A 27,011-nucleotide genomic window follows, 5' to 3' on the forward strand; every position below is an offset into this window, starting at 1 on the left:
CCAGGCTAAGGAGATACACTAGAGAAGCAGAGGCCAAGAAGATAAATGTCCTGTTCTCCAAAGAACCATCCAAAGTGTACTCCCAACTGCAGTACAACCACACAGTAACAGCAGAGCCACCAGCAGTGGAAACTGAACAGTACTGGAAGAACATATGGGAGAAAGAGAAGACACATAACATCAGTGCAAAGTGGCTGCAGGACCTGAAAGCAGACCCCAGCAATCTCCCAGAACAGGAGCCAGTCACCATCACAGTAGCAGACATCCAACAGCAGGTCAAGAACATGAAAAGCTGGACAGCACCTGGCCCGGACATGATCCACACCTAGTGGCTAAAGAAACTAACAGCAGTACATGAACACCTAGCAGCACAAATGAACCAGCTGCTAGCAGCAGGCTGCCACTCAGACTGGCTAACACAAGGAAGGACAGTGCTGATCATGAAAGACGCTCACAAGGGAACAGCACCATCCAACTACTGGCCAATAACCTACCTCCCCATAAATGGAAAGTTCTATCAGGCATCCCAGCCACCAAGCTACAAGACTATATGGGCCAGTACATGAGCACAGCTCAGACAGGCATTGGAAACAACACCAGAGGCTCAAAACACCAGCTGCTCATAGATAGAGCAGTCGCCTGAGACTCAAGGCCTAGGCAGACCAATCTGAGCACAGCCTGGATTGACTACAGGAAAGCCTATGACTCAATGCCTCACACGTGGATCTGTGAATGCCTGATGCTGTACAGACACTAAGGACCTTCCTCAAGAACTTAGTGGGACTGTGGAAGACAACACTGGAAGTTAACTCAAGACAGCTTACACAAGTGGCCATCAAGTGTGGCATATACCAAGGTGATGCACTGTCCCCGCTGCTGTTCTGCATAGGCTTAAACTCCCTCAGACAGATAATCACAAGGTCTGGATACGAGAACAAGTTCAAGAGTGGACTTGTAAAAGTGAACGAGACATCGACTCACTGATCCACCTGACATGGATCTACAGTGAGGACACTGGGATGTCATTTGGACTGGAGAAGTGTGGCAGGATGACAGTAAAGAGAGGGAAGGTAGTTAAGACTGATGGAGTGGAACTACCAGCGGGCCACATAGCAGACACAGAGACCAGCTGTAAATACCTGGATAAGACAGGTCCTGAAGAGCCAGCTCAATGGGAAGAACAAGATCCATGCCATCAACATGAACGCCCTGCCAGTCATCAGATACCCTGCCAGTATAGTGAGCTGGCCAAAGGAGGACATGGAGGTTGCCGATGTGAAGACCCGGAAGCTCCTCACAATGTACAGAGGTTTCCACCCCAAGTCCAACACCCAGAGATTGTACACCAGCCGCAAAGAGGATGGGTGGGGTCTGGTGAGTGTCAAAGCCACTGTCCTGGATGAAACCTGGAGCATCCAGGAGTACATCAGTAAGATGGCACCCAAAGATGAGCTGCTGAGAGAATGCCTTAGGCAGCAGCAGACATGGGAGGAAGTTCAAGTGGAGGAAGTACCATGGCAAGACAAGCCCCTCCATGGGATGTACCATCGAGAGATAGCTGAGGTGGCTGACATTGGGAAAACCTATCAGTGGCTGGAAAGGGCTGGACTAAAAGACACCACTGAGGCACTGATCATAGTAGCACAAGAACAGGCACTAAGCACCAGATCCATAGAAGTAAGGGGTCTACTATACTAGACAGGACCCAAGGTGCAGATTGTGCAAAGAAGTCTCAGAGACAGTCCAACACATAGTGGCAGGGTTTAAGATGCAGGCAGGAACAGCATACACTGAACGGCACAACCAAGTAGCTGGCATTGTGTACAGGAACATCTGCACAGTGTACGGGCTAGACCCTCTCAAGTCCAGATGGGAGATTCCACAGAAGGTTATGGAGAATAACAGGGCTAAGATCCTGTGGGACTTCCAGATCTAGACGGACAGGCAGATCAACCAGACTTTGTGGTAGTAGACAAGGACCAGAAGACAGAGGTGGTGATAGATGTAGCAGTGCCAAGTGACAGCAACATCAGGAAGAAGGAGCATGAGAAGCTGGAGAAGTACCAGGGCCTGAAGGAGGAAATAGAGAGGATGTGGAAAGTAAAGGCCAAAGTGATCCCAGTGGTGGTAGGAGCACTCAGGGCTGTGACTCCTAAGCTGGGAGAGTGGCTCCAACAGATCCCAGGAACGACATCAGAGCTCTCTGTCCAAAAGAGTGCAGTGCTAGGAACAGCAAAGATACTGCGCAGAACCCTCAAATTCCCGGGCCTCTGGTAGAGGACCCGAGACTGAGGAAGACACGTACCACCCATAGGGGTGAGAGGGGAATTTTTTTATATATATGTATATATGTATATATATAGTATATGTTTTTATCATTTTTAGTATTGTTAGCAACCCAGAGTCATGTATGTGAGATGGGCACCCATATAAATCCACTAAATAAATATATGAATAAATCAGGGGAAAGCCTAAAGTGCATGGTTTTATGTGAAATCTAATGCATGTCCAAAGCAGTGATATCTGAGCTAACGGCTGCTCTTTGTTTTTTTTGCTTACTTACCTACTTAATTTATCTATCTTGTATACCGCTGGCTTCAGCAATACATATGTTTATCTTTATGCACCTTTGCATGCACACACACCAACACATGCTTTCGGGCTCATTATAGCATAGATGTTTGACAGTATGGGTGGCATCCTAACCAGACTAAGACTAAAAAGCAAGCATCTCAACACTCTAAGACTGAGATCCCAAATGCAATCCCGGAGGGCACCAATGGACCTTTTCTTTAGCACCAGCTATACTCCCTGCCTCACCTGACTTTTAATATTATTTTAGAAGTCTTTTAATGAAAGAAAAGGAGAATCTGGCATTCTGCAAAGCAGCAGACCAGACTCAGGCATTGTCTTTACCTCCAAGAATGTCTCCAAGAGAGGAGCATACTAGCTTTCTTCACAAGTAAAAATGGTAGACAGGTGCAGCATAGAAATGTGCCCACAAACCCAGACACAATGACAATTGTGGGGGAGTGCATACCATTCTCAAAATAAATGAGACATTTATTATAAGTCTCATTTCTCAAATCACTGTAGAGAATTCTATGCAATATACAAACACTTGAACTAAAGTCTTCAATATGAATATAGCATATTCAGTGGTACGGTATTATATTTACAGTCTGAATATATAGCGCTTAGTACTCAGATGAGCCTCTTTCCAAACGCTTTGAGAACTTTCACCCCATCATCTTGAAACAGTACCTCCAGTTAGGTTGGGAGAAAGAACAATAATTCCACATCATAATTCTGTATCAGTCATTAATTTGGCTGCAATATGTTTCCCATCTATTATAGTTTGATGCTGACAGCTCATCTTTCCTTTAACCGCTTTAGGCAGCTTTTAAAGGTAATTCACTTCCTGTTTCCATTTGGAATTATGACAGATATTTTAAGTACTTAAGGGTAAAGCTGTGTAAAATGAATACTCAATTGTATGTAATTAGAGCTGTCCCAAAATAAATTGCTAAGTCAGAAACAAAACTGTTTTGAATATTTCTTCAGCCTGTCAGTAGACTTGCAGTAGAAGAAGGGGAAACATGTTTCCTCACTTAGATCATTCCACTAGTACAAATGTAACATAGGGATTTCTGGTGACATACAAGCGAAAAAGTATGAGTCAGGCACATTGTGAATTTTTGCTTTTAATAACACTTTTTCAGTGGCTAGATTTTTAAAGGAGAAGGTGAAGAAGGAGAAATAAGAATAAGAATATCTGCAAGAAATACCATCTGCCTGCAAGCAAGAATTGGTGGACCACAGAACAAAGTAATAGAAAATGAAGAAGCTAAAGTGCTCTGGGACTTTAGAATTCATACAGACAAGCACTTGCCACATAACACCCCAGACTTAACAACTGTTGATAAGAAAGACAAAAAAGTCTGGATAGTGGACATTGCAATACCTGGAGACAGCAGAATAGAAGAGGAAAAACTGGAGAAAATCACAAAATACAAAATAGAAATAGAACAACTGTGGCAAAAGAAAGCAAAGATAGTACCAATAGTAATAGGTGCCTTGGGTGCAATCCCAAAACATCTGGAGTACCGCTTGAAGACCATTGACACTGACAAAAATCACCATCAGTCAATTGCAAAAAGCTTACATCCTGCAACAATACCTTTAACACCATCAAACAACAACATCTGCCTATCCCAGGTCTTTGGGAAGGACTCAATAGGTGGATAAAAATGCCAAATCCAGTCTAAACATCTGGATGACTGTGTGACCAACAATAAACACAAAATGAACTGCTCCGTACAGAAAAATATTGCTTTCATATATTGATGTTATATCCCATTCAGTGTTATGAAATGTGCATAAATGCAATTTGCTATTGTCTTTTAGGACAGAAATCAACTTTTGATTATTTGTTTTCCTTACACCAACCTGATAATCACAGCCTTGAAGAATGGCACAACCCATCAGCCTTCTTCAGCCTGACATCTGCTGGCCAGGAATTCTGGGAACTGCAGGCCAGATACATTTGGACCGCACTGAGTCAGGGATAGTGGTATACTAACCACTATATTTATATAGCTATGATAGTCAACCATATGAAAATATTATGTATTCCACAATTTCGGTGTCTGGCTAACTTCCCAGTTAGATGGGCTGAATTCCACAGAAATTGATCTTGCATTTTCTTCTTGATGAATTTGTTTGCATTATGATTAATCTGATCATTTTTTATATTAGCAGGGCACTCTTTCATAAGGCAAGTCACAATTTGTTGAGACAAATGCAGTGGGACATTTGCTGGTTTTATTGCTAATCATGGTGCTGATTGTAATGTAACTGTATTTATTTTTGTAAACATTAAAGCATATTCCAAATCATCTACTTCTCAAGAGACATTTAAGATCAACATATAAATGTAATGTGGAGTTTAATATCTAGGCTTCTTTTCAATTGTAAACCTTCACTGTAACTAATCTATTGATTATAGATTTGTAGGATCCTCTGCCATGGTTTCCAGCAGCAGAAAGCATACCCCACATCAACCCATGGTTTGTTCCAAAGAGATGGGAAACACTGTACAACAAATTTAAGGGGCACTTAAGGAACAAGCAATCAAGAAATATACTGCAGAGCAGTCATGAAGGCCTTGGAAAAGATATTCAGATGCCATGATGTTCTATACCTACAAAGATCAGAATCGTGCCATGATGTTCTATACCACATGGCATTCCCTGTGGCACTCGATGGAAGTGAAAGTTGGACTTTGAAGAAGCAGGATAGGAAGAGTATCGATGCTTTTGAACTTTGGTGTTGGAGAAGACTCCTGAGAATACCGTGGACAGCCAAGAAAACAAAGATGGTTTTATTTCCTTTCCTAATGAACCTCTATCTGGAATTATTATTTTTACAATGTACAAATCCCAGATTGTCACAACAAAAACAGCCACCTACTAGTCAGATGGTGCATGTGTGTGATATTAGGACTTTTTTGCCCTCAAAGGCATTATTTTACCTGGCTAACACTCAGTCATATTTACCATTTTGTCATTTTACCCCATTTATAAATATCCTTCTGGAGTTCTTCATATTCCCCCTTTGCTTAACCACCTTAAAAAATCTAGTCTTTATCAAAATTATAAATTTAGACCAATTATGCACAAATTTTAAAAAGCCAGTTCCAAATAGGTATTTGGGGGATCCGCTATCTCAATCTCTCCATTGTAAGGACACCTTGTTTTAAATCTCTTTATTGCAAGAGCCATTTTGGGGGGACTGATTTCTTAGATATTCCCATTGGAGGCCCATCCATTTAGTTCTACTCTCTGCTACTGTTTCTTTAATGAGTTACTAAATGACACATCCTCTCATTCCATGTTTACTAAGTTTCTTTAGCCACTTTGGTGTAAATTTTGTTAAAAGAATATGCAAATAATACCTCTCACTGGCATGCCAATTGGCACACTCAAAAAACTTAGTGAGATCTTTGCAGAAGACATCTTTGTTTTGTTACTACCTCTCCTTTTGTATGGCTTATAATTTTGTATCTAATAATATTTACCTCCCATTTACCTAATCTGTGATTTCCTGGAACTTCCTTTATCCTTTTTGAAAAATTGTATTACATTGGCTGTTTTCCAGTCCTTTAATGTAGAGGCCAGTTCTACAGATAAGGTACATATTTTTATTCAAAGATCAGCAAGTTCACATTAGAGTTCCTTAAGATCTCTCAGATGTTTTACTAGGCTGCCTACTCATTGCCAGTGCTGTTAAAAATAATCTCTCCTTAACATAAAAGGTAACTGATTAATTACTCTTGACTAGTCCCTTTCTAACAAACTCTGTACACGTTCAGGTAGAATGAGCTAGCATTATGCAGATTTATAAAAGGCCGATATGCCTTCTAAACTACCCTTTCTCTTCTGTATCTGAATCAGAGTGATTGACTCTTGTTGCTTGATCACATGATCCCAACATGAGAGGAATATTTACATACTTAATTACCAAGTGATTTTCAATCATGTTATTATTAAGCACCAAGAAATGACAGTAGGGACGCAAACCACAAAAGGAGTAGGACCTATTGTGTTTGTGAAATTAACTTCCTACAACATTATTGTATTCCCCAGGCTGTGTGTATGAGGCCACTCCGGGTGCTTTTCCCCCCATTATCTGCCATAAAAAATACAAATACTCCTCAAAGTAAACAGTGGTTTTTCTCTTGCCAGTAGTCCTGAAGCTCAGAAACATGCTTCATTGGTAAGGTTTGCAAGTGACCATCTCTGCTTTTTCCTTCCAAAAGCAAATGTTTGAGTAAGACCATGCACTGAATGATCATGGTTTGTTTAAACATGTTTTACTGAATAAATCACAATTGGCTAGGTTTGCCCAACATGTGCCATAACTATGGTTTATGAATTGTAATAACTAAGTTCACATAGTACACTAAGTCAAATTCAGGAAAACCACATTGTGACTTAGTATATGTTATGAACCCAATCCAGAGATTCTGAACAGGGGTGCCTAATGGAGGTCAAAAAAGTCAAGATGGCAGGCACAACTGCACAATGGAAGCCCCAGCTCTTTTTCAATGTGTGTGTGATGACATACATAAAAAAGAAGACAACTTTGAATGCATGGTCATGACTGCAACCTTGACTTTTGTTGACCCTCACCTCCCCTGATTCAGAGAGTTAATTTATTGTTCCTACTACTGGACATTCTGCTGATACCATAAAATCAAGTTTTACTGTATTTTACTTAATGTTCTTCTATCTGTATTTCTACAGAAAATAATGTATTTAACAATCACAATTATTCAAACAAAATATGAAAAAATATGTTTATGCTTGTGCCTTATTTTGACCTAATTCACTAAAACATTCTTCTCAGTTTAACATGTTTTAGCCAAACAATTATATACGTCATTCTTTCAATGTTGAATAAGGTTCCTTGAGGAAGTAAAGTCCATGGAAAGTAAATTTAATGCTGAGCATATTCATACTCAACTGCTGTAATTATGTTCCGGTATCACTGATTTCCCACTTACATCACCAGGACCTGTTCTCGGGTCCTGAACATGCACAGACATGAATATGCATAGAACTGTGCTGACTGATATAAAGAGAAGCATAAATTTGCTCTAAATATTAGAACTGGACAGAGCTCCCAATCCTTAGACTCAAAATACACTTAACTATTCAAGATAGCTGAGTTCTCACATCATGTTTTTTTATTAAGCCACAATGATTTGTTATATTCAACCATAAATTGGTTTACACATCACAATGGCTGGGTACACACAAAATACTAAACCAAAATTGAACAAGCTACATTGTGACTTCGTATGCTGTTGAGCCCTGCTACTATTCTTGGCCATGAATCTTTCCCATTAACTGAATATCTTTCAAAGATCTACCTCGATCTACAAAGATCTAGATCTACCTTCTGTCCATTTCTGCCCCAGATGAATCCCAAATATCAATCCAAATCCTCAGTTCCTTTGGAAGGTACATAGTAACTTCAGCTACTATGAATGGTGCCCTTTCCATTCACTTATAACAATATGTAGAAACATGGCTGCCTCCCAGAATTGTAGAATGGGTGGTTTCATTGTTCAACAAGGTCTTGATGCTCACAGGCAATCATTAATCATCATCTTTCAAATTTCACAAGCTTGGAGTTTTACAGTTTTGTATGAGAGAATGACTGCTCAGAGACACAGGAAAGTGGAGCAATGAACTCAATGTAAGGACTGACGGTGTGGTTAAGAGTGAGATAAACGTCAAGAAACAGAGAACGCACGGCTTAACTGGATATTGCTGCCGGCTGGGTAGGACCACAGCTACAGCTCTGGCAGAAGCAAAAGTGTTTGTTTCTTTAAATATCTTTTTCAGATTATGTCTACAGCTATACCCAGAGTTAACAGCACTTTTTCCAATAGCTACAAGAACCCAGCATTTGAGGTAAGTCTAAAAGGGTTTGGGGTTTTTTTTCCTTTCATTCTAGAGAATGTTCAAATACTTAAACATGGTTTCTAGGAAGTGTTGTCACCTGCTTCGCACAAGCAACAATTCTGTAATAACAGATACACCTGTCAAGAAAGATCGTGTCAATACAAATGTTCTGTTCTCAAAGACTGAATACAATTGTGCTATTGTGAGCAGAAGTGCCACTTGTTTTTCTTTGTGAATTATTATATGAGTAGAGCAAACTAGTCCTGCACCTGTTTGACCTGGGGAACTGAATCAGTTGCAAATACCAACTTTTAGATACATTCTGAGCTTGTTTAACCTTTTATTTTATTTTTTTGGTCAGACTCTCAGGCTAGATTGTGTTACACAGATTATAATGACTGTGGTAGCAATTTTGGTTGTATGCTTGTTTTGCAACAAGTATTCTGTTGCAATCATTGAAATATTTATATTTAAGCATCTTGTACCATCATACTAATACTAATAACACTAGTTAGTCTTTACTACAATAGTACCAATAGGGACAGAAAATATTTATATCTACAATGCATCAGTATCATTTAGTGCAACCTTTCTCAGCCTGGCACTTTCCAGGTATGTTAGGACTACAACTCCCAGAATTCCCCAAAGAACACAGCCCAAATAATGATTGGAGTTGCAGCCCATCACATCTGGATGACACCTGTTGGGAGAGGCCAATTGATTAAATAATTCCCATAGGTAAAAGTCAGCCTTCTTGATGGCCCACTGTCATAGCTGAGGATAATATTCTTATTTTTAACATGTCTGGAGCATACTGAGTTGGGGAAGAAGAACCTACATAGGAATTTCAGTTAAATACTTATATATCTGTTTGCTGCCATCTAATGATTGCCTGGAGTTTTGCAACCCAGATATACTAGCTCAACCTATTTTTTTACTTTCAGATTCAAAATAATATAGCATATTATAGTCCACAACAGCTCAACTATGTGGGTTAATTCACACATGCACCCTGCCATGATCTCTTCTCCAATAGAAAAGCAGCCTTCTTTATGAGAACAAGGTTTTTCTCTGTGTTGATTCTTCCTCCTTAAAAAAACAGTATGAGTACAGCCATAAATCTAAGTGTTTGATCTCAAGCTGTATGTGATTCTGAATGAACATTCAAGTTGCATGAATGCTTCTGAAAGTAATAGCAGCTCTGGAGGTACAATCGTAGTCAAGACTGTAGCATGTAGGTGTAAAAGTTTAACCATGGTTCAAACAAACTGATACTTGATTTGGGAAGGAAGCTCTCAAAGGTGTTTTAAGGTCACCTATTGTCCTGAGTGTAGAAGATGGGCACATGCATGTTCCCACCCATATACCATGTACAGAGAAATTTTCTTTGGCCACAATGAATATGTATTCAATATCTGGTCCACCTCTTCATACCTGATTGGTTTGTAAGTGGGTATCAGTGCTTAGTAATTGTTATTTCATTATATGTAGCAACTTGCAGTCAAATCAAATAAAGTCCTTACACTATCTTCATATCCATGTTTTCTTATATTATTATTATTTATTTACTTATTTATTTATTTTAACATAAAACTAGAGACTTTGATTCAGGACCCAGTTTATCACTTGCCATTCCTTAGACTAGCATCAACGTTTTTTTATTTTTTATTTTTTTTTATTATTGGAAAAATAAAAGGTAGGGCACATTAGTTAGTGTTGAGAATGTGAAATAATTGTGATTTTTTAAAAAAAAAAAACTCTTAAAATATGCCCTGATGAATTAACTGGAATAAGTATACTTCAAAATTACTTTTTAAACAACTTTTAGGCAACCAGGGGAGGTTCAGATTTTGATGGGAGCAGCTGCATTTAGGAAGGAAGTTTTTCCTGAAATCTCATTCTATTCTAAATCGCATCCCCTCTTACATCTGATAGTTTAGGGTTAGGGTACTTCCTGGATGTTGGAAGTGAAATTCCAGGCAGCTAGAATTCTGGCTGTTGCATTTCACAATACCTGAAAGAGACATGGCCAGATGGGAGAAGACTGAACTAGCCCCACCACAGGAAAAAAAGAACCAAAGGCAGATATCTGTATCATGCCTGAATCCAAAGGTGGTTAAAAAGAAGAAAAATAATAGGTTAGCATCCCAGCTTGATAGAAACTTTACTCTGAAGTAAGGGGGACATTTTTCTTGGATCTCCCATATCCTTTTGGCTCCAAGTTAATTTCTTCAATTCTCAGAGATGCATGGTTTAGTTATTAAACTTAAACAAAGACTATCAGCACTAATATAAACCTGTTCCAGTTTATTTATTCTAAAAAATAAGTAAGAGAATTCTTAATTTATATCTACTGCCCAGTGACACTTAGCTGTTTTCTAATGATCAAAATATTGTATCAATAGCCCTTGGCAGGTATTATCAAGCTTAACATGAACAATTGTGGGAAGTAGGTATAGGATTGGCAAACGTTTCTCATTCCACCTTCCTTACATGTGTTTGTTATGAATTCTTTCTTGACATCTTCATTCTCACTATTAGTCATGTTGAGGTGGGAGTGCCATTATTAAAGTAACCAGATGGCACTACCACATGCAAGAAGGTTATCAGAGGCTTGATGGAACCCCCCAAAGTTTGCACTAGCATATAAAAAATAATTTTGAAAAATTATTTGGTGACAATCCAAAGCACCCTGATAATTGAGCTTGGTCAGTAGGCATGGAATAGGGGAGGGGAGAGTAAAGTAGAATAGAATGGAGTGGAACCACGGAAGAAATCATGGTTGGCTGACTGGTACTTTGAAGAGGAGGTCTCCACGCTTCAAGAATTTTTTGCACGTAGTCGACATGGTTAACATATTGTTCCCATAAAATACTGTCTTAATAAACCTGTTTTTAAAAATTCATCCAAAATATTAACCATGTGCTATTTTTTACATTATAGGGCTGTTAGGTTTTGCACTGATGCTTGTAATTTTTTCTTTAATGTTAGTCCGAAGGCAAAAAGAGTTTTTGTATTGGCAATGCATGGCTCACTGATTTCTGCCTCGCAAGCCTCTCTTAAAGGCAGCTATGTAGAGTAGCAGGTTTTCTGGCGGTGGTGGTGGCAATGATGCTTATGCTGGAGGTGGTTTATTTCTTGTCCCCATCAGACTAGAAATCTGCCCAGTACAAAAACATACAAAGTAAGCTATAGCTAGCATGTGTTATTTTTTATTTTTATGTTTTATTTATTTATTTATTTATTTATTTATTTATTTATTTATTTATTTTTCTGAGTGGCCACTAAGTCAACACTGACATGACAGCACATAATCAATAAAAAGCATGTTTTATGAAGTCAGGTAATGCAGATAGCTTAGGGATCCAATGAATGGCTAATGTGGCTCAGAAAATTAGGTCACTTGAATTATCCATGACTCAGTGAAGCGCAGGCAAACAGGTTATATGAACAAAGCCTACAAATTCCAATGTTTCCAAAGAGGATGCAAGCAGGAGTTGAAGACCAAGACCAATTGCGGTGTTGGTTGGGGGAGGCAGGTTGAGCTGGACTGAAACCTGCCTATAATACTGGGGTTCTCCCAACTCTGCTATGACTTAATGGCTAGGTTCACAGTTTATTACACCCACACACATATACACCCACACATATATGGCAGCACTGCAGAATCAGCTGGTTTCTGTACTCTGTCTTGCTTGTGTTGACTCTGAGTCTGTTTCTCCCCATATGGGCCCTGGCAGCCTTAGGCACTGAATCAGGACCCACTGTATCTCCCACCAACACAGGGCAGAGATGCATAGCTGGCTATCATCAGCATATTGACGATACTTCATTTCGTGTGGGCACATGACTTCTCCCAGTGACTTCATGCTGATGTTAAATAGCATAGGAGAAGTGACCCCTGGGACACCCCATACTGAAGTGTATTCAAACTCAACCTCTCCCCTCCTGCAGCCACCAACCTGACCTGACCTGACCTGCCCACTCAGAGAGGAGCACAACCATTGCAGAAGAATGCCTCCTACTCCCTGTATTTACAGGTGGCCCAGAAGGATGCTGTGCTTAACAGTATCAAAGGCAGCTGAGAGACCAAGCAGGACAAGGGTAGTTGCACTCCCACCATCCATGCCTTGCCACAAGTCATCAATGAGAGTGGCTAATGCAGTTTCCATCCTATACCCTGACCTGAATCCTTGATTGCCAAAGGTCCAGATAATCCACTGCTTCCTAGAGCCCTCTGCAGTTATCACCTAATTTCTTCTTCCCCTTTGTACTGCACCATAATCCAATTCAATTCTTCTGGTATGTTGATATGACTTAGCATAATGTGTAAACTAGGCCACTATAACTTATTCAATAAACCTTAGCTAAAAGGAATCCTGGGTCACAATAATATGTGAACCCAACCAACAAAAAGGCTTGTAGTCACTGGGCAGATAGAAAGAGTGAAAGTCTGATAATGAAAATTAAGAATTTGTGTCCTGGGAGTCATCCCATAGCAGTGCTATATATATTAGGAGATGCAGCAACCCCAATTACTTTATATAATTGTGGGTATTTTCTGGGACACATTTTGTTATTTATTTAACAGTGTTTATAACCTGTGCCAGCATATACAGCAAAGCATCAACATTAAAAAGCTTTTTCTGGGAGGAAAGCCTTGTTGAAATAACAGGTTGTATTTGTTTATTGAAATATTAGCAGGGTAGAGGCCACACTCTGGGAGAGTGACTTCCAAAGAGAGGGGGCTACCACAGAGAAGGTTTTTTGCTTAGTCCATCCCCATGTTTTTGGTGGGTTGGAATTCCCAACAAGCCCTCCCTAGATGACCAGGTAGGATAGGCAGACTTAATTCTGGCAAGATATTGCTTGATGTATCCCTTTGCTGTATTGTAAATGGCTTTAAAGGTCATTTCATATTTAGGTAGCCAAAGGTGGCCCCACACAGAACGCAGTGTAGTCTGACTGGGGGGTGATCAGGAGAATGAGTGACCGAGATCAAGGCATCCTGGTCCAGATATATCCTATCTGTCCTTTGAGCGTTGTCTGTGGGATTACCCTCATTTTATCCTCACAAGAACCCTGTTGAGATATGCCTAAAGTTAAACTGTGAGCTCCACAGCAAAATGAGGACTTGAACCTGGTCCCATTCCATTTCTCTAACCATTACACCAAAGTGCAATTCCTACACCACCTCTGGATGGTGTCCAGTTGGGTTAAATCATCCTCTGCCTAGCTGGCCTATTTTCAAATGTGGAGCCTAACTAGAAGATGAAGCTACTGTAGGGAGCATTCACACGTGCATTTGTTGTTCAAATCAAATAACCATTGACATGTGTGAATGATAGCAAACTAGATATGGGCCTTCGGCCCTCATGTCGTAGCTTTCAATCAGTTAGAATTACTCCAAGAGTGAATGCTAAAAATGAATTTACTAATAGGGGGCAAGATTGGAATGAAACTCTTTATGATGTTCTAAAAAGCACTTTTGTGGCAAACAAAACTTTGATGGGATAGTAAAAAAATTATATTCTTATTGTTTATATTGTCTCGGATTTTAATTGTAAGCCACCCAGAGTCACCCTCTGGGGGAGATGGGCACCATATAAATTTAATAAATAAATAAAATTAAAATAATGGGAACAAATCATCTATTAATCAAACATATCTGCTCCCATTCTGCTGAGTAAGATCAGATGGGGAAAAGTAACCAGAAAGTGAGAAGGATCATGAAAGGGCAGCACAGCTTTCCTTACTACGCAAGAGAAAAACACCCTTTGCAATCTGTTTTGCAAGATGTCCAATTGCAGCTCTTTCCTCTGAAAGATTTGTTGTAGGAAGTTAAAAAAAAAATTAAGTTACAAGAGAACTGAGTGCTTGCATCTTTGTTGCAAAACTAGCTATTGAAAGGTGAAAAAAAGGGCTTTGCCTTCCCTATCTTCAGCAAAATACTGCAGAGGGGGAAATACGAGAGGAAGGTAAAGGTTATGCTCCTTGCAAAAATGCAAACAGTTATTCCTGCAATTTATAGTTGCATGGCTGCAATGGGGTGTGTGTGTGCAATTGCATCTTAAAGTTTGTGGTATATCAAATCAGTGAGCAAAGGTCCAGGGCTTGCAGTATGACCTCTTATGTCAGTGTTGTCCAAACTTGGCCACTTTAAGATGAGTGGACTTCAACTCCCAGAATTCTGGCTGGGGAATTCTGGGAGTTGACGTCCACTCATCTTAAAGTGGCCAAGTTTGGACAACACTGTCTTACATGAAAATGCTGCTCATTTGTGGCAGAGTCAAGGCAGGAAGATAAAGGGTGTTGTTTAAACAAACAAACAAAAAAATCAAAACGCGAATGGAATTTTTGTGCTTTGCCTATCTCCTCTACTTCCCTCAAGGATCAGTATGTGTGTGTGCATGTGCACACACACACACCCCTCCTCCATTTTTATCTTCACAACAACTCTATGAAATGAGTTGAGAGAAACTGTCCAAGGACACCCAAGAACCTTCATGGCTTTGCAGAAATTCAAATCTGGATCTCCCTCATTTTACAAGTTCATTATGTATGTATCCAGGAGTCAAGCTTTTTATTCATGGGGACTACCTGGACTAGTCCCTGCACTTTTCTTGACAAGGTTTTTTGGAACTGTTTGCCTTTGCCTCCTTCTTAGGGCTGAGAAAGAGTGACTGGCCCAAAATCACCCAGCCAGCTTTCATGCCTAAGGCAGGACTAGAATTCACAATCTCCTGGTTTCTAGCCTGATGTCTTAACTACCACACAAACTGGCTCTCATTATTATATCACTAAAATTTAAATTTGTCCTTTTGTTGCTATGAGAAATACATTTAATCAACCAAGGGCTATAGTTATCAGAGGGAAGGTAGGTTTACAATCCACAAAACTGGTTGCATTTTAATACTGTTAAATAAATATATTTAATTCTATTTAATATTAATATTGTATTAATACTCTAATACATAAATATGTGGCATTATCAAATGGCTTCTATTAGCTTTAAAATGTGCCTCTTTGAATTTAGCTAAATAATTTATTAAGCTTAAAAGCCATATTTTTTATTTTAAAATGTCAGCGTGACCATACTCAGTAGAGGTCAGCTAAACAGCAGCATGTGGCCTGCAGTTTTAGCAGAGGCTCCCAGCACCTCTTAAAATGGAGGAGGCACCTTAAACTTCCTCCCAGCACCCCAGGATCCCATTGCCAAAATTCAGTGGCAACATGGCCAAACTTCAACCCCTGAAATCATCATTTGGACCCAATTTTGGCTCCCTTAAGGAAAGGGTTAGGGGTGGGAATGGAGCAGGAAGATTCTGGAAGGCAAAGTATTCCCACCTCCACCTCTAAAATGTCAAAGACTCCCCCCCCCAAAGGCCCCAAATCACCATTTGGGGGGCATGTCAGCAACAGTATTTGTGGGATTTAAGGCTGATGATGGGAAGAGTTTGTTCCCAGATGCCTCCCACTGATTCCTATCTTTAATACAGTATCTCAAAATAACCTAAACTAAGAGCTGAAAACAATCCAGCACTGCTTTTTTCTCTGATAGCACATCACCAAATAGTTTCCTTTGGCTCTCCTGATCCCTGAAATATTGAACCTTTGCTTCTAAGACTGTAATGGGTTTCAGATTTTTATTTGTCCCTTTAACTGTACTCTGATCCACTGTAATGAATTGACTGATCTAGTCTTTACAGCAGATCAGTATATTTAGGTTAGAAAATTCATTAGCTGCTTTTTGCACACGAACCATGATTTTGAAACTTGTACAGAGGCTGGGAAAGGTGGGGATGAATCAGTTGACAGGTTATTTTATTTATAAATGGCAATTTAGCCCAGGCAGGGAAACATCTGGAAAAAAGCATTTCAAAGAGATTCTGCCTTAATTGATTCACTGTAAAGGAGGCTAGGAAATTCCTGTTATAGTTTCCAAGATTCTATATCTACCCCACACTAGCATTAAAGATATCGTACTAAAACCCATACTCTTGCTTCCTTGTCTTGCCCAAGTATTTGGGGCCTGGCAGCGATAAATCAGCAGAAACCAGCCAAGACTGGGTGTTGGTGATTGTTAACATGAGCTTGCTCAAAAGACTGCAAATTCTACCTGTTTACTTTCCATTCTGTTTCTCTCGACTCCACCCTCCTAGTCACAATCTGGCTTTGTTTCTCTGTGCCAAAGTTATGTTCATGAAAACAGAACCTAAAAAGGTTGGGCAATCTGTTGGTGGCCAGAAACTGCACTTAATATTATTGGTTGGGCAGTGATACCGTGTAGATCAGATCATACATATATTTTCTTTGTTTGTTTCTTACTTGTTAAGCTAATGTTAAATTTTATGTAATCTCTTATCTGTGAGTCGTCCAAGACTGGACTAGAACAAAACTTGCAAAATTGTCTTTAAGTAGAAATACAATACAGAAAATTCAGCAGATAACGAGTTAACTACAAGATGATATAAATGACCCCAATTAATGAAAACCAACAGTCTTCCTTTGTCCAAAGTGGGATAAGCAGTTTTTATTTGCAATTTTATGGTAAGCCAGTCTGAATGTTTCTCTGGTTTCTCAAGGTATGAAAAGCTTCAATTATTCTTCACAAACAACTCCATTCCCAATGATAGCACAATAACAGTTACTGGCAACCTAGAATTTGCAGCTTGGATGGGTATCCCATGTTAATAGCCCATAACTATTAAGCACTTCCCTAACAGTTTCCCAACATTCATACATACACCATTTTTTTTCTGCCCAGTGGAGTATTCCAGTCTAACAGAGAAACCAAAACATGGGGGTAATATTTAAGCTGCAACCTTTGTATGAGTCATGCCTCAAAATAGCAGGAAACCGTGCTCCTGACTTTCAGTGGTCATCATACTATAAAAATATGGAAATACGTTGGTGCAGAGGAAGGGGGTCCAGGAATAACAAAAAGTGGGAGTATATAGAGACCTAGGATGCAGTTTATCCACCCCTACCTACCTCATTCCAACTTTTTGTTATCACAGAGGTTGGAATGTGATCCTCTTGCCATTATCCCATTCTGTACATACATACAATTAAAATAGATTGAATGACTGGAAAGGCTTTTGCCTGCCTTTAATTCTCCTTCTTTCATATGAAGGCACATGTAGAGAGTAAGGAAGATAACCTTGACAGAGATATGCAGGAATTGATACCTAGGCAAAAGGGGATGAAACATTTTTAAAGTCCAGAACTTTGAGATAACATTCAGAAACAGCTCAGGCAGATGCCTAATTCACTGAACTATAAAGAAAATGAGGAGGATGTACAGCACAATCAGATTTGCAAAATTCTGTTATGATAGCCAACCTCAGTAAAAGTAGTTAATGTGGAGTTGATTTCCTGGACTGATCTACCTAGTGGGGATGACAGCACAGCAGGATGAATGTCACCCCTGTTGTCCAATGTGCTGACTGAAGTCTATTTATCTCAATTCATGTCGTCTTCAAATGTTGTGCCTTGCAGGAAGATACTGATAGTGATTTTCCAGAGGCAAATGGTACTGCATTAAGAAACAGGAACTTGGAAAGAAATGACTTTCATCCTGATGAGGTAAGAGAAAATGGGATGGTTCATTGATCACATCCAGTCATTGTACGGTTTGTTTGTGTTGGCTCTGTGTGCTGAGTGGCTGAATATGCCTCTGACAATTCCCCAACTTAACACACAGCCATTTTCTATGGAAGTTAGTGTTCATGCCACTTTTTTTTTTAAATAAACAGTTGGGGAACTGAGAAGGAGCCAAAATATGATTGTTGCATGGGGAAAGAAAGTTATAAGCTTCCTGTAAACAAACCCCACCCTTTCAGTTGCACATAACTAAAGATAGTTACAGTATCTGAGGTAATATTGGATGGTGACATAGAGGACAGACTGCTTGAAAGTCATGGGGAACTAGAAGACCAGTTTTCCTTGTATCTGGCCCTTGAAGAACAATCAATGGATTAAAAAACACAGGATTGGTAAACCATTTTGTTTTCTCTTCTAGCATGAGACAAACATCAATATTGACAGTGAGCCACATGGAAACCAACCTGAATCAGAAGAAAACAAGAAACCTGGATGCAAGGGGTAATAATTTCATTATGGGTCCTCCACTGATCGCTATCCCCTTCAAGTGAAGTTTTACTGCATTTGGACACACTGAGTTCAGTATTCAGCTTCAGGGTTCTTTTTGATCTGTAAACAGCATTCCTCAGATCACTCTGTCATACTTTGCCCCTTTTCTGATAAAGGATTCTATAGAGGGTTATTCTAACTTATTGGCACATGAAGGTTATTTATTTAAGTTATATCCCATCTTTCCTCTAAGAGCTCAAGGTGGCTTATACAGCATTCTCTCCCCTATTTTTTCCATAACAACAACCTTTTAGGTAGGTTGAGTTAAGAGACAGTGACTGGTCCAAAACTCACTTGCTTATATAGTCAAGGGTGGACTGGAACCTGGACCTCCTTGATTTCTGACCACTACACAGGAGTCTAACCATATCAAACTGGACCTTAAACATTCAGACATAATGGCCTGCTTCACACATCTCACTAAGCCATCATGTGATTTGTTTGTTTTTGGATTAGCATGATACATGAATATAGCCTTTATGGCTTAGACCTATGTGTAAAATCAAATTACTATAGTTTGCAATTGGATTTTTGCTGTGGCTTGTTAAGGACTAAGCAGCATGTAGTGCTGTTTAATCTTGAACTCCAGAAAGGAAAAGGACCCCCATAAGGTTACGTTGGGCAGGACAATAGGCCAATGTTCTTGGATATCAAGAATCCCCAGTGCTAAACATGGTTGTAAAAACTTTTAATCAATTATTAGGTGAGAAAGACATGGAAAAAAAATCTAAGATTCCTGTATAATCAATTTGTATTGTACACTGTTAATTATAATATATTGGGTATTGCATCACTTACCTACGTACAAAATAGTCTTTGTGTTTAAGTTACCCCATTTATTTATTTTATTTTACATTTTATCCTTCTAGGAAACTTGCAAGGAAATATGATGTGGCCCTTCAATTTTGCAGGAAACATAAAACTAGAATTCGGTACATAATTTATGGAATACTAATTACAGGTATGTATTGGACATTACAGAAAATAGCAATTTTATGTAACATTTGAGTCCATATTATATTTTTAAAGTGTGAGACTAATTACATAAAATAAAATCCATCTCTTGGTTATATACCAGTCTAATTACTGCAATGTCGTCTGGCAGTAAGGTTATCTTTGAAAAGGGTCTGTAAGCTCTAATTTATGCAAAACGTGTCGGCTAAGGTACAGACCAGTGCAAGAGATATTGAAATTACACAATGTCTATTTTGAAAGGTCTGTACTGTTTGATGATTGCTTTCTGGAACACTTTAATACGCTAGTGTTAAAATTCTTAAATGCATTATAGCCTGACTACCTGAGGATACAGCCAAATGGCCTTGTTAATGTGCTATCCTCCAGTCCTTATGATAACAGAAAAGTAGGCCTGCATAAATTGTGCTGCCCTGACGCTGAGCCTTATTCTATCTCAGTAATAAAGCTGATAAGTAGTGCTCTCCTTATAGTTTTAATGCAGGACTTATAAAAAAAAGTAATTGGTGGATTCCCCTGACTTGGTTTCTCTTCCCACTGAACATCATGTGCCAGCAGGAAAAATAACCACTGATTTTTCTCCTAAACATATGGTGGGGCAGGGTTAGGCAAGTTACAAGGAGTTATTAAGCAGTGAAAGAGCCTGTCTCCTGGAGTCATGGATACTCCATCAAGCAAAGTTTGGACAGCCATTTGTCCTGAATATTATGAGGATTCTTGCCCTGGACAAAGGATTGGATTAGAAGATCTCTAAGGTCAGGAAATTCCTCCTTATTTCAAGTTTGAATCTCTCTCTGTAAAGCTTCAACCCAGTGTCCATAGAAAATATTGTATCAGGGGGGAAACACTACCTTAAAATCAGAAAAACGAAAGACAACTGCCTCAGCTGTGGGGTGGGAATGAGACACTCACAATATCATGAGGTCATCTCATCATGTTTAGCTGTGGTTACGGGGATAGGTGGATGAGGCCTATCTCTTCTATTACTAACCTCTCCAGCTATTAAGATCTACAGAAAACTTCTGAAGATGTCCCACTGTTGGAGGCTCATCTAATATTACTCCCAGGCTATGGAATATACTCCTTGGGGAACTGTATTTGCCCCCTCCTTACAATTAATGTTGTAGAAATAATTACTTGTAGAAGGAGTTTGTTCCTAGCTGTATTCACCAATTACCAGACTTAGGGACCCCCCAAAAGCGTTGACATTGTTTTTTACAGGATTACAGAGTTCTCATTGTTATTCAATAGGTACACTGTAATCAAACCTTCTACAAGCCAATCAAATACAACAAGCTTCAAGTTCCCTTTCATAGATTTCAATTTCCCCTCAGTCCTCCTTATTTCTAGACATTAGCCAGGACTTTAAACTTTAAAGTTTATTATTTTTATTTTAATTGAATTAATTTCCATACACACAAACACACACACACAATTTTCATTAATTGAATAAAATTAAATTAATTACATCTGATTTAAGATGTAAGGTGCTTTGAGTGTTCAATTTGAACACAAAGAAAATATGTAAATTCAGAAAATTAAATAAAGTAACATTGTTAGCTAGTTAGCTAACCATTTAAAGTTATCTGGGAAATTGCATAGGTTATATACTCCACATAAACTGGAATATTCATGGAAGACTTTTCAAAAATAAAAAGTGAGGCTGCTGATCATTAAACTTTGCAGATGACAAGTACATATTATACCAACAAAAATAACAAATATGGGTCTAAAAATCAAGATTTTTTTTTTTCTAAATCTACAAATAATGTAAATCCATGCAGGGCCATCCTTGGAGGCCTGCTATGGCAAATTTGCAAGATACTTTGAGAAGAAAGTGCTTTGCATTTGTCCTGAACTTTATGTCATTATTGATATAGTTCTTGTGGAAGGGTCTAGGTCACCATCTGCTCTAGTGATACATGATCAGTTGCAGATAATCTGGCCTGAGGAAGTGGACCAAGTCTTGGAGAGATTCAGCCCACCATTCGTGTCTTGATCTTTGCCAAGTGAGCGGTTAATAACTTGGCAGGGAGCATTGATGGCATGGGTCTAGGACAGTGTTTCTCAACCTTGGCAAGTTTAAGATGGGTGGACTTCAACTTCCAGAATTCCCCAGCCAGTATGGCTGGCTGGGGAATTCTGGGAGTTGAAGTCCACCCATCTAAAACTTACCAAGGTTGAGAAACACTGGTCTAGGAGGTAATTAATGCATCTTTACAAAAACAAAAGAGGGTCCCCAGAGGACTCTTCCTGCCTTCTCTTCTTATCTTGGTCCTCTTGGGGGGCAGATGGGCATACTTTCAAAGAAAACACTAAACTACAACTGGTCCTTATTTTTATTTTATATGAAAGCTTGTGTGGTCTCTTTAGGGCACAAGGGCATTCTTGGAAATAAAGATAATGCACTTCGATTTTCAACATCCAAGCTTCCCCAGCTTTCGGGGTGGGGGGGTTGTTGTTGTTGTTGTAAAAAGACATATGGTGAAGGGAGTCTGGAAAGGATCATAAGAGTTGTTTGAAGCACATTGGTAGATTCTGGATGCCATGGTGGCTTAGCATGTTCCCTATTGCAGAATAAAAGTACTATCCATCTGTCTTTGGAACAGCAGAAACCAGTAAATTTCAAAATTTTAATCTAAATTTTAATCTGAATTTCAGGGGGTTGGACTCCATGGCCTAAATGGCCTCTTCCAACTCTGCGATTTTGTACAGACATGAAATTTGCTGCATTCATTATCAATCCCTCACTTACCTCTGTGGGCTGTTTCACGGGTAACTGTAATCACCTGACTCTCTCCAAGCTAAGAGGTGACAAAGCCTAAAAGATTTTGAACATCTTAAGGCTGCACTCAGATTACATCAGAATAAAACTGGTGAAGCTAAGGCAATGTATGCCTGCCTTACTCACTGGCAAGGGATGACATGAAGACAACATAATGGGGAAAAATATGTTGCCAGGTTCATTATGTGGTTAGGTGCAAGTGGGAAAAGTCCCATAAACTGGTGCACAATGGTTACTGATTCCTACCCAGAAGATACTCTTTAGTCTCGATGATTACAAGATAATAACTTTCATAATCACTCATGTATATTATCATCATCATTTAAAAATAGAAGTCAAGAACAAACATTTTAAAAAGGATTGGACTTTCATGTAGTAAAAAATGAATGAGGGAGTGGGGAGAAGAGACTTCTGATCATTACATATATTCAGCATGGTGATCATATAAGCTACAATCATACAAAGGGCTAAAGATTAATATTTGCACAGGTGAAGCCTGTAAATGCACTCAGCTATTCTCGTATCCTCACAAGCTGCTGATTCACTACAGAGTGCACTCAGTGCATAGTCATTGGAGAATAGGCTTGCTTCAATTGTTAATGAAAACAAAAAGCACACTCCAACGTTACGTCCTCATTCGATGCATTATTCTCTCTTGATTCCCCAGGTAGACACTTGCCTGACAGTGCAAATAAATCCTCATCACAAAATATGTTTTGAATATTTTCTTGCCCCAGATGATGTCCTGTGGCACTAAAGCCAGCTTCGAGGCATAGCTCAGTTCATAAGCAATTTTTTCTGTAATAATGCCTCCCCCAGATCAATTGTCCCATTTTGTAATCAGTTCTGTGGAGTGAAGAACTTGGAGGCTTGTGTGCAATCCCAATTCCTACTGACCCCCACAATTTATTCTTATTAACAAAGATATGCCCTTGCTTTACATTCCATGGCATAGGAGGTACCAAAAAACTGTGTATTCCATCATAACCAGCCTTGAGTGAATGTTTGTACTTTTATTATTTACTACTTTGATGTTTTTTGTTGATCCAGATAAATAAATTGCACTAGAATAACTGACTCTGTCTTGGAATAGGTTGTGGTATCAAGGTACCTTGACCTAGTTTGTGCTTAGCTTCCTATAGCAACTATAATTTTCCTGAGGAAAAAATAAGATTAGGCAGTCACCATAACAGTTTCATTATCTGCTGTTATGCCTGCTTGGGTAAAATAGAGTATTTAGCATCATGCCCTCCCTCCTCCAGTAGGGATAATACATGTTCTCCTCTGTAGATGCCTTTTCCTCCAACTGGTTAGTACCAAGGCAGAAGGGATGTTAATAATCTGGTCACGAGTGGAACAATCTTTCTCATTATGTTCTTCCAAACCAGAAATGTCCCTTTTTGCCCAGTTAAAACATATAGCAAAAGGGAAAGGATGAAAAAATAAAACTAAGTGTGGCTGCAGTTTCAGAAGTCAAAAGCCAGTTCTCTAACATTGGTGGATGGGGTGTGTGGTTAGATGGTATAAAAATGCTAAGTTTACATAGGCACCTGTTTTATAAAAACATCTAATAATTTCAAAGGGATAGTCAGTATGACACAGAATTCATTTGTTTCAAAGAATAAGCATTTCTGTTTAATTACTGATGGTCTGAACATTGCAGGTCACTCTTGCAGTTTTGTTGTGTATGCAGTGGACATCTGACATGATCATACTTGTTTCCATTACAGCTTATCTGGCAATGGTGATTGCGGCCTGCATCTTGAATTTTCACAGAGCCTTGGCTCTCTTCATATTCACTCTCCTAGCCATTTTTTTCATCTGTTGGGACTTTTTGATAGCCAGATATGAGGGTAGAATTGCAGAATCACTTTCTCCTTTTGGAAGATTTCTGAAAGCTCAGTGGTTTTGGCTGAAATGGTAACTAACCAAATTTCCTTTTTTTAAAGAGTGAAAATGAGATTATGAAGTTGTTTGTGGTCTTCAGTACTATATAATGCTATAAATGATGTTACATTTCCTCCTATCTACTAAAAAATAAAAGGGCTTTGGGATATTAACTCAGGATAAAATTTCAGTTTCCTTTGTCGTAATTAAATACAATTCAGTATCTTTGTAAGGCATGTACTATAAAATACACAACACTGTCAAATATTAAAGTAGCCCCTGTGGCTGTGTTTTTAACAATACTTTGGCAATGATTAGTAGATGAAAACATTTAGCCTGCTGTCAGTTAATGCATCATCAAACTGATCATATAGGAGTAGTAGCAAAGCAATCCAGTTTAATTGTAGCTATTTAGTAGCCTTGTGTGGGGGAAAGATTGAGTATTCTGAAACATTTTTGTAGCTAAATTAGCAGGACAACATCACTTTATAATCATACATTATTGAAAGCCTATGTTCAGAGAAAAATCCCAGTGGTCATTTGATATGCTCATATACTTGCTTACTTGGGAGTAGGAGGACACTTACTCCCAAATATCTTTCAGTCTAAAGCAGCTTAAACTGCATCAGCTCCAACTAGTTACTGTATAAAAGTCTAAAATATATACTGTACTCTTATACTGGTATTTTAAGTACATTGAATTGGTTTCTTGACTTTCTGAAAAAATGCCTTGCACCTAAAATCTTTACAACAGTATTATCCAATTCAAATACCAGAATGGATATATATTTGGTAACGTTCATACCTTTTGCTGCAAAATGTTTATACCTGGTGATCCAACTTTCTTCTGTCAGACCCACATGCCCACATATCCAGAAGTGTTGGAATTCCATCGCATGCAGCGATGAGTAAAGCTAAAAGAAGTGGTGCCAAAAAATGATGGTACTGCTGTTCTATGCCTTTCTGGCTACCTTTTTTCCCCTTGGCATCCATTGTACTATTCTGAAATTAGGTTTAGCCAATCTCTTGACCAAAGCAACCCTTTAGTCTGCATTTTAATGACAACTAGATGGCAGAAGAAAATTCAGAAGGTTATGTTCTCCCCATTAATGGGAGTCAAATGTCTCTCTCTCTCTCTCTCTCTCCCCCCCCCCCAATTTGATCTGCTAAGAGTTTGACAAACCAACTGTTTTTACAGTCCAAGGCCAATACAAGCAAGTTATCAAGTGTCTGATGGGAAAAAATACATGGATGGTGTGTGTTTAGTTATAAATAGTTGTGAGAGAGTGTGGCACTGGTATAGCCTAAAACAGGAAAAAAAAAAAAGAGATAGTCTAAAACAAGGTTATGATCTTTCCCATAAGTCATTCACTGCATTGTTTGAATACCTTTTCTCTAGGGTAGTGTGGATCATCTTAATAGTTGCTGCTGTGTGCTGGTTAATCTTTGATACTGCCAAGCAAGGGACAAACCAGCTCATTTCCTTTGGTGGACTTATCATGTATATTCTCTTGATGCTGATCTTCTCCAAATATCCAACTAAAGTGAGTGTTCACAATCTTTCATTTATATATTTACTTTCATTTAATGTCTAATTGCAATGTGCTGGGTAAACTCCTGATGATATAGCTTATTGACTACCTTTTATTTGTGTCTTTATTTTACTTTTTTTAACCTTTTTTTTAACCTTTCCCAACTGAATGTCCTCCAGATATATCAGAACAACTCCCAAAGTTCCCAAATAGCATGACATTTGGGGATTCTAGGAAGTATAATTCCAACACACATGAAAGATACTAGATTGGGAATGTTGGGTTGGACTAAACTATAATATAAAAAAAATCAGCATTCAAAAAAGGGCAGAAATTTGTGAAAGATAGGTGCTCAATTCTTTCTGCCCTTTGCATCTCCTCCACAATACCTCTGTCCAAGCCAATGTTCTAAGATGGCCTAGATTTCCACTTGATACATGCTTCCAAAGCTAGTGGCCAAAAGCATCTGTTCAAGTCAAATATGTATATCGTGTCTTTAAAAACAGTTTTTCCTACATGAGTCATTCTCAACATGCAAGGTAGACCTTGGCAGGAAGGAATATATAAAACAGAAACTTAAATTTTCATCATAATTATTATTCTACCTATGACCAAACCTAGACCTTTGTTTTTTTAAAGGTTATCACCCTGGTCCACCCAAGCCTTTGTGGCAAGTTGGCTGGCATCCATGGAGGATTGCTGGATTTTTTAACAACTGGGTGGCTGAGTGGGTGAGTGAATGACTCCAGCTGATTCCAGCAGAAAATTATGTAGTTGACCCAGATTCTGGGATGTGAAGCCTAACTTTGGAGATAAGTTGTTACATATCCCACTTCATACTGGATAATTCTCTGTTTGAAGGCATTCTCTGTTTCAGGAGTGAGACAATTATCTTGTTGCATTGCACAACAGTTGTTTTGTTTTTTCAGAGATGGCACAAACTGAGCTAAGCCTATCTGAAGGCCTGTATACTTTATTTCTTCTGTATCTTGTTAGGAATTGGCAGAAAAAAATGCCACTAACGTTCATCAATTTGTTGATGAGTTTCAGCAACACAATCCCCTGTCTGTTTAAAGGGCTGCTAGTCCAAAACTAGTTCAAGGATAAAGAGCCATAAGTTTAAATTGCCCATCAACAGCCCATCTCTCCAGACATAGAGGAAGTAGAGGTCCCTTGATCACACTTCTCTCTGCTATACTGAGATTT

The 27,011-nt window shown here is 39.0% G+C and overlaps 1 protein-coding gene across 1 annotated transcript in view; it reads left to right on the top strand.

Annotated features, from left to right (window-relative positions):
• Window positions 1–8,362: 8,362 nt before the first annotated feature.
• Window positions 8,363–27,011, top strand: part of SLC28A3 (solute carrier family 28 member 3) — a 55,798-nt gene continuing 37,149 nt past the window's right edge. Inside the window, exons 1-6 of the mRNA XM_025169044.2 lie at window positions 8,363–8,483; window positions 17,976–18,062; window positions 18,499–18,581; window positions 19,499–19,590; window positions 24,117–24,306; window positions 25,673–25,817. Of these exons, the coding sequence (XP_025024812.2) occupies window positions 8,418–8,483; window positions 17,976–18,062; window positions 18,499–18,581; window positions 19,499–19,590; window positions 24,117–24,306; window positions 25,673–25,817 (663 nt within the window). The 5' untranslated portion in view covers window positions 8,363–8,417. The remainder of the gene's footprint in view (window positions 8,484–17,975; window positions 18,063–18,498; window positions 18,582–19,498; window positions 19,591–24,116; window positions 24,307–25,672; window positions 25,818–27,011) is intronic.

Source organism: Python bivittatus, unplaced genomic scaffold, assembly GCF_059951505.1.
Source record: "Python bivittatus isolate LINGU-HERP-01145 unplaced genomic scaffold, Pbiv_v1 ctg000850_np1212, whole genome shotgun sequence".
NCBI classification, from domain to species: Eukaryota; Metazoa; Chordata; class Lepidosauria; order Squamata; family Pythonidae; genus Python; species Python bivittatus.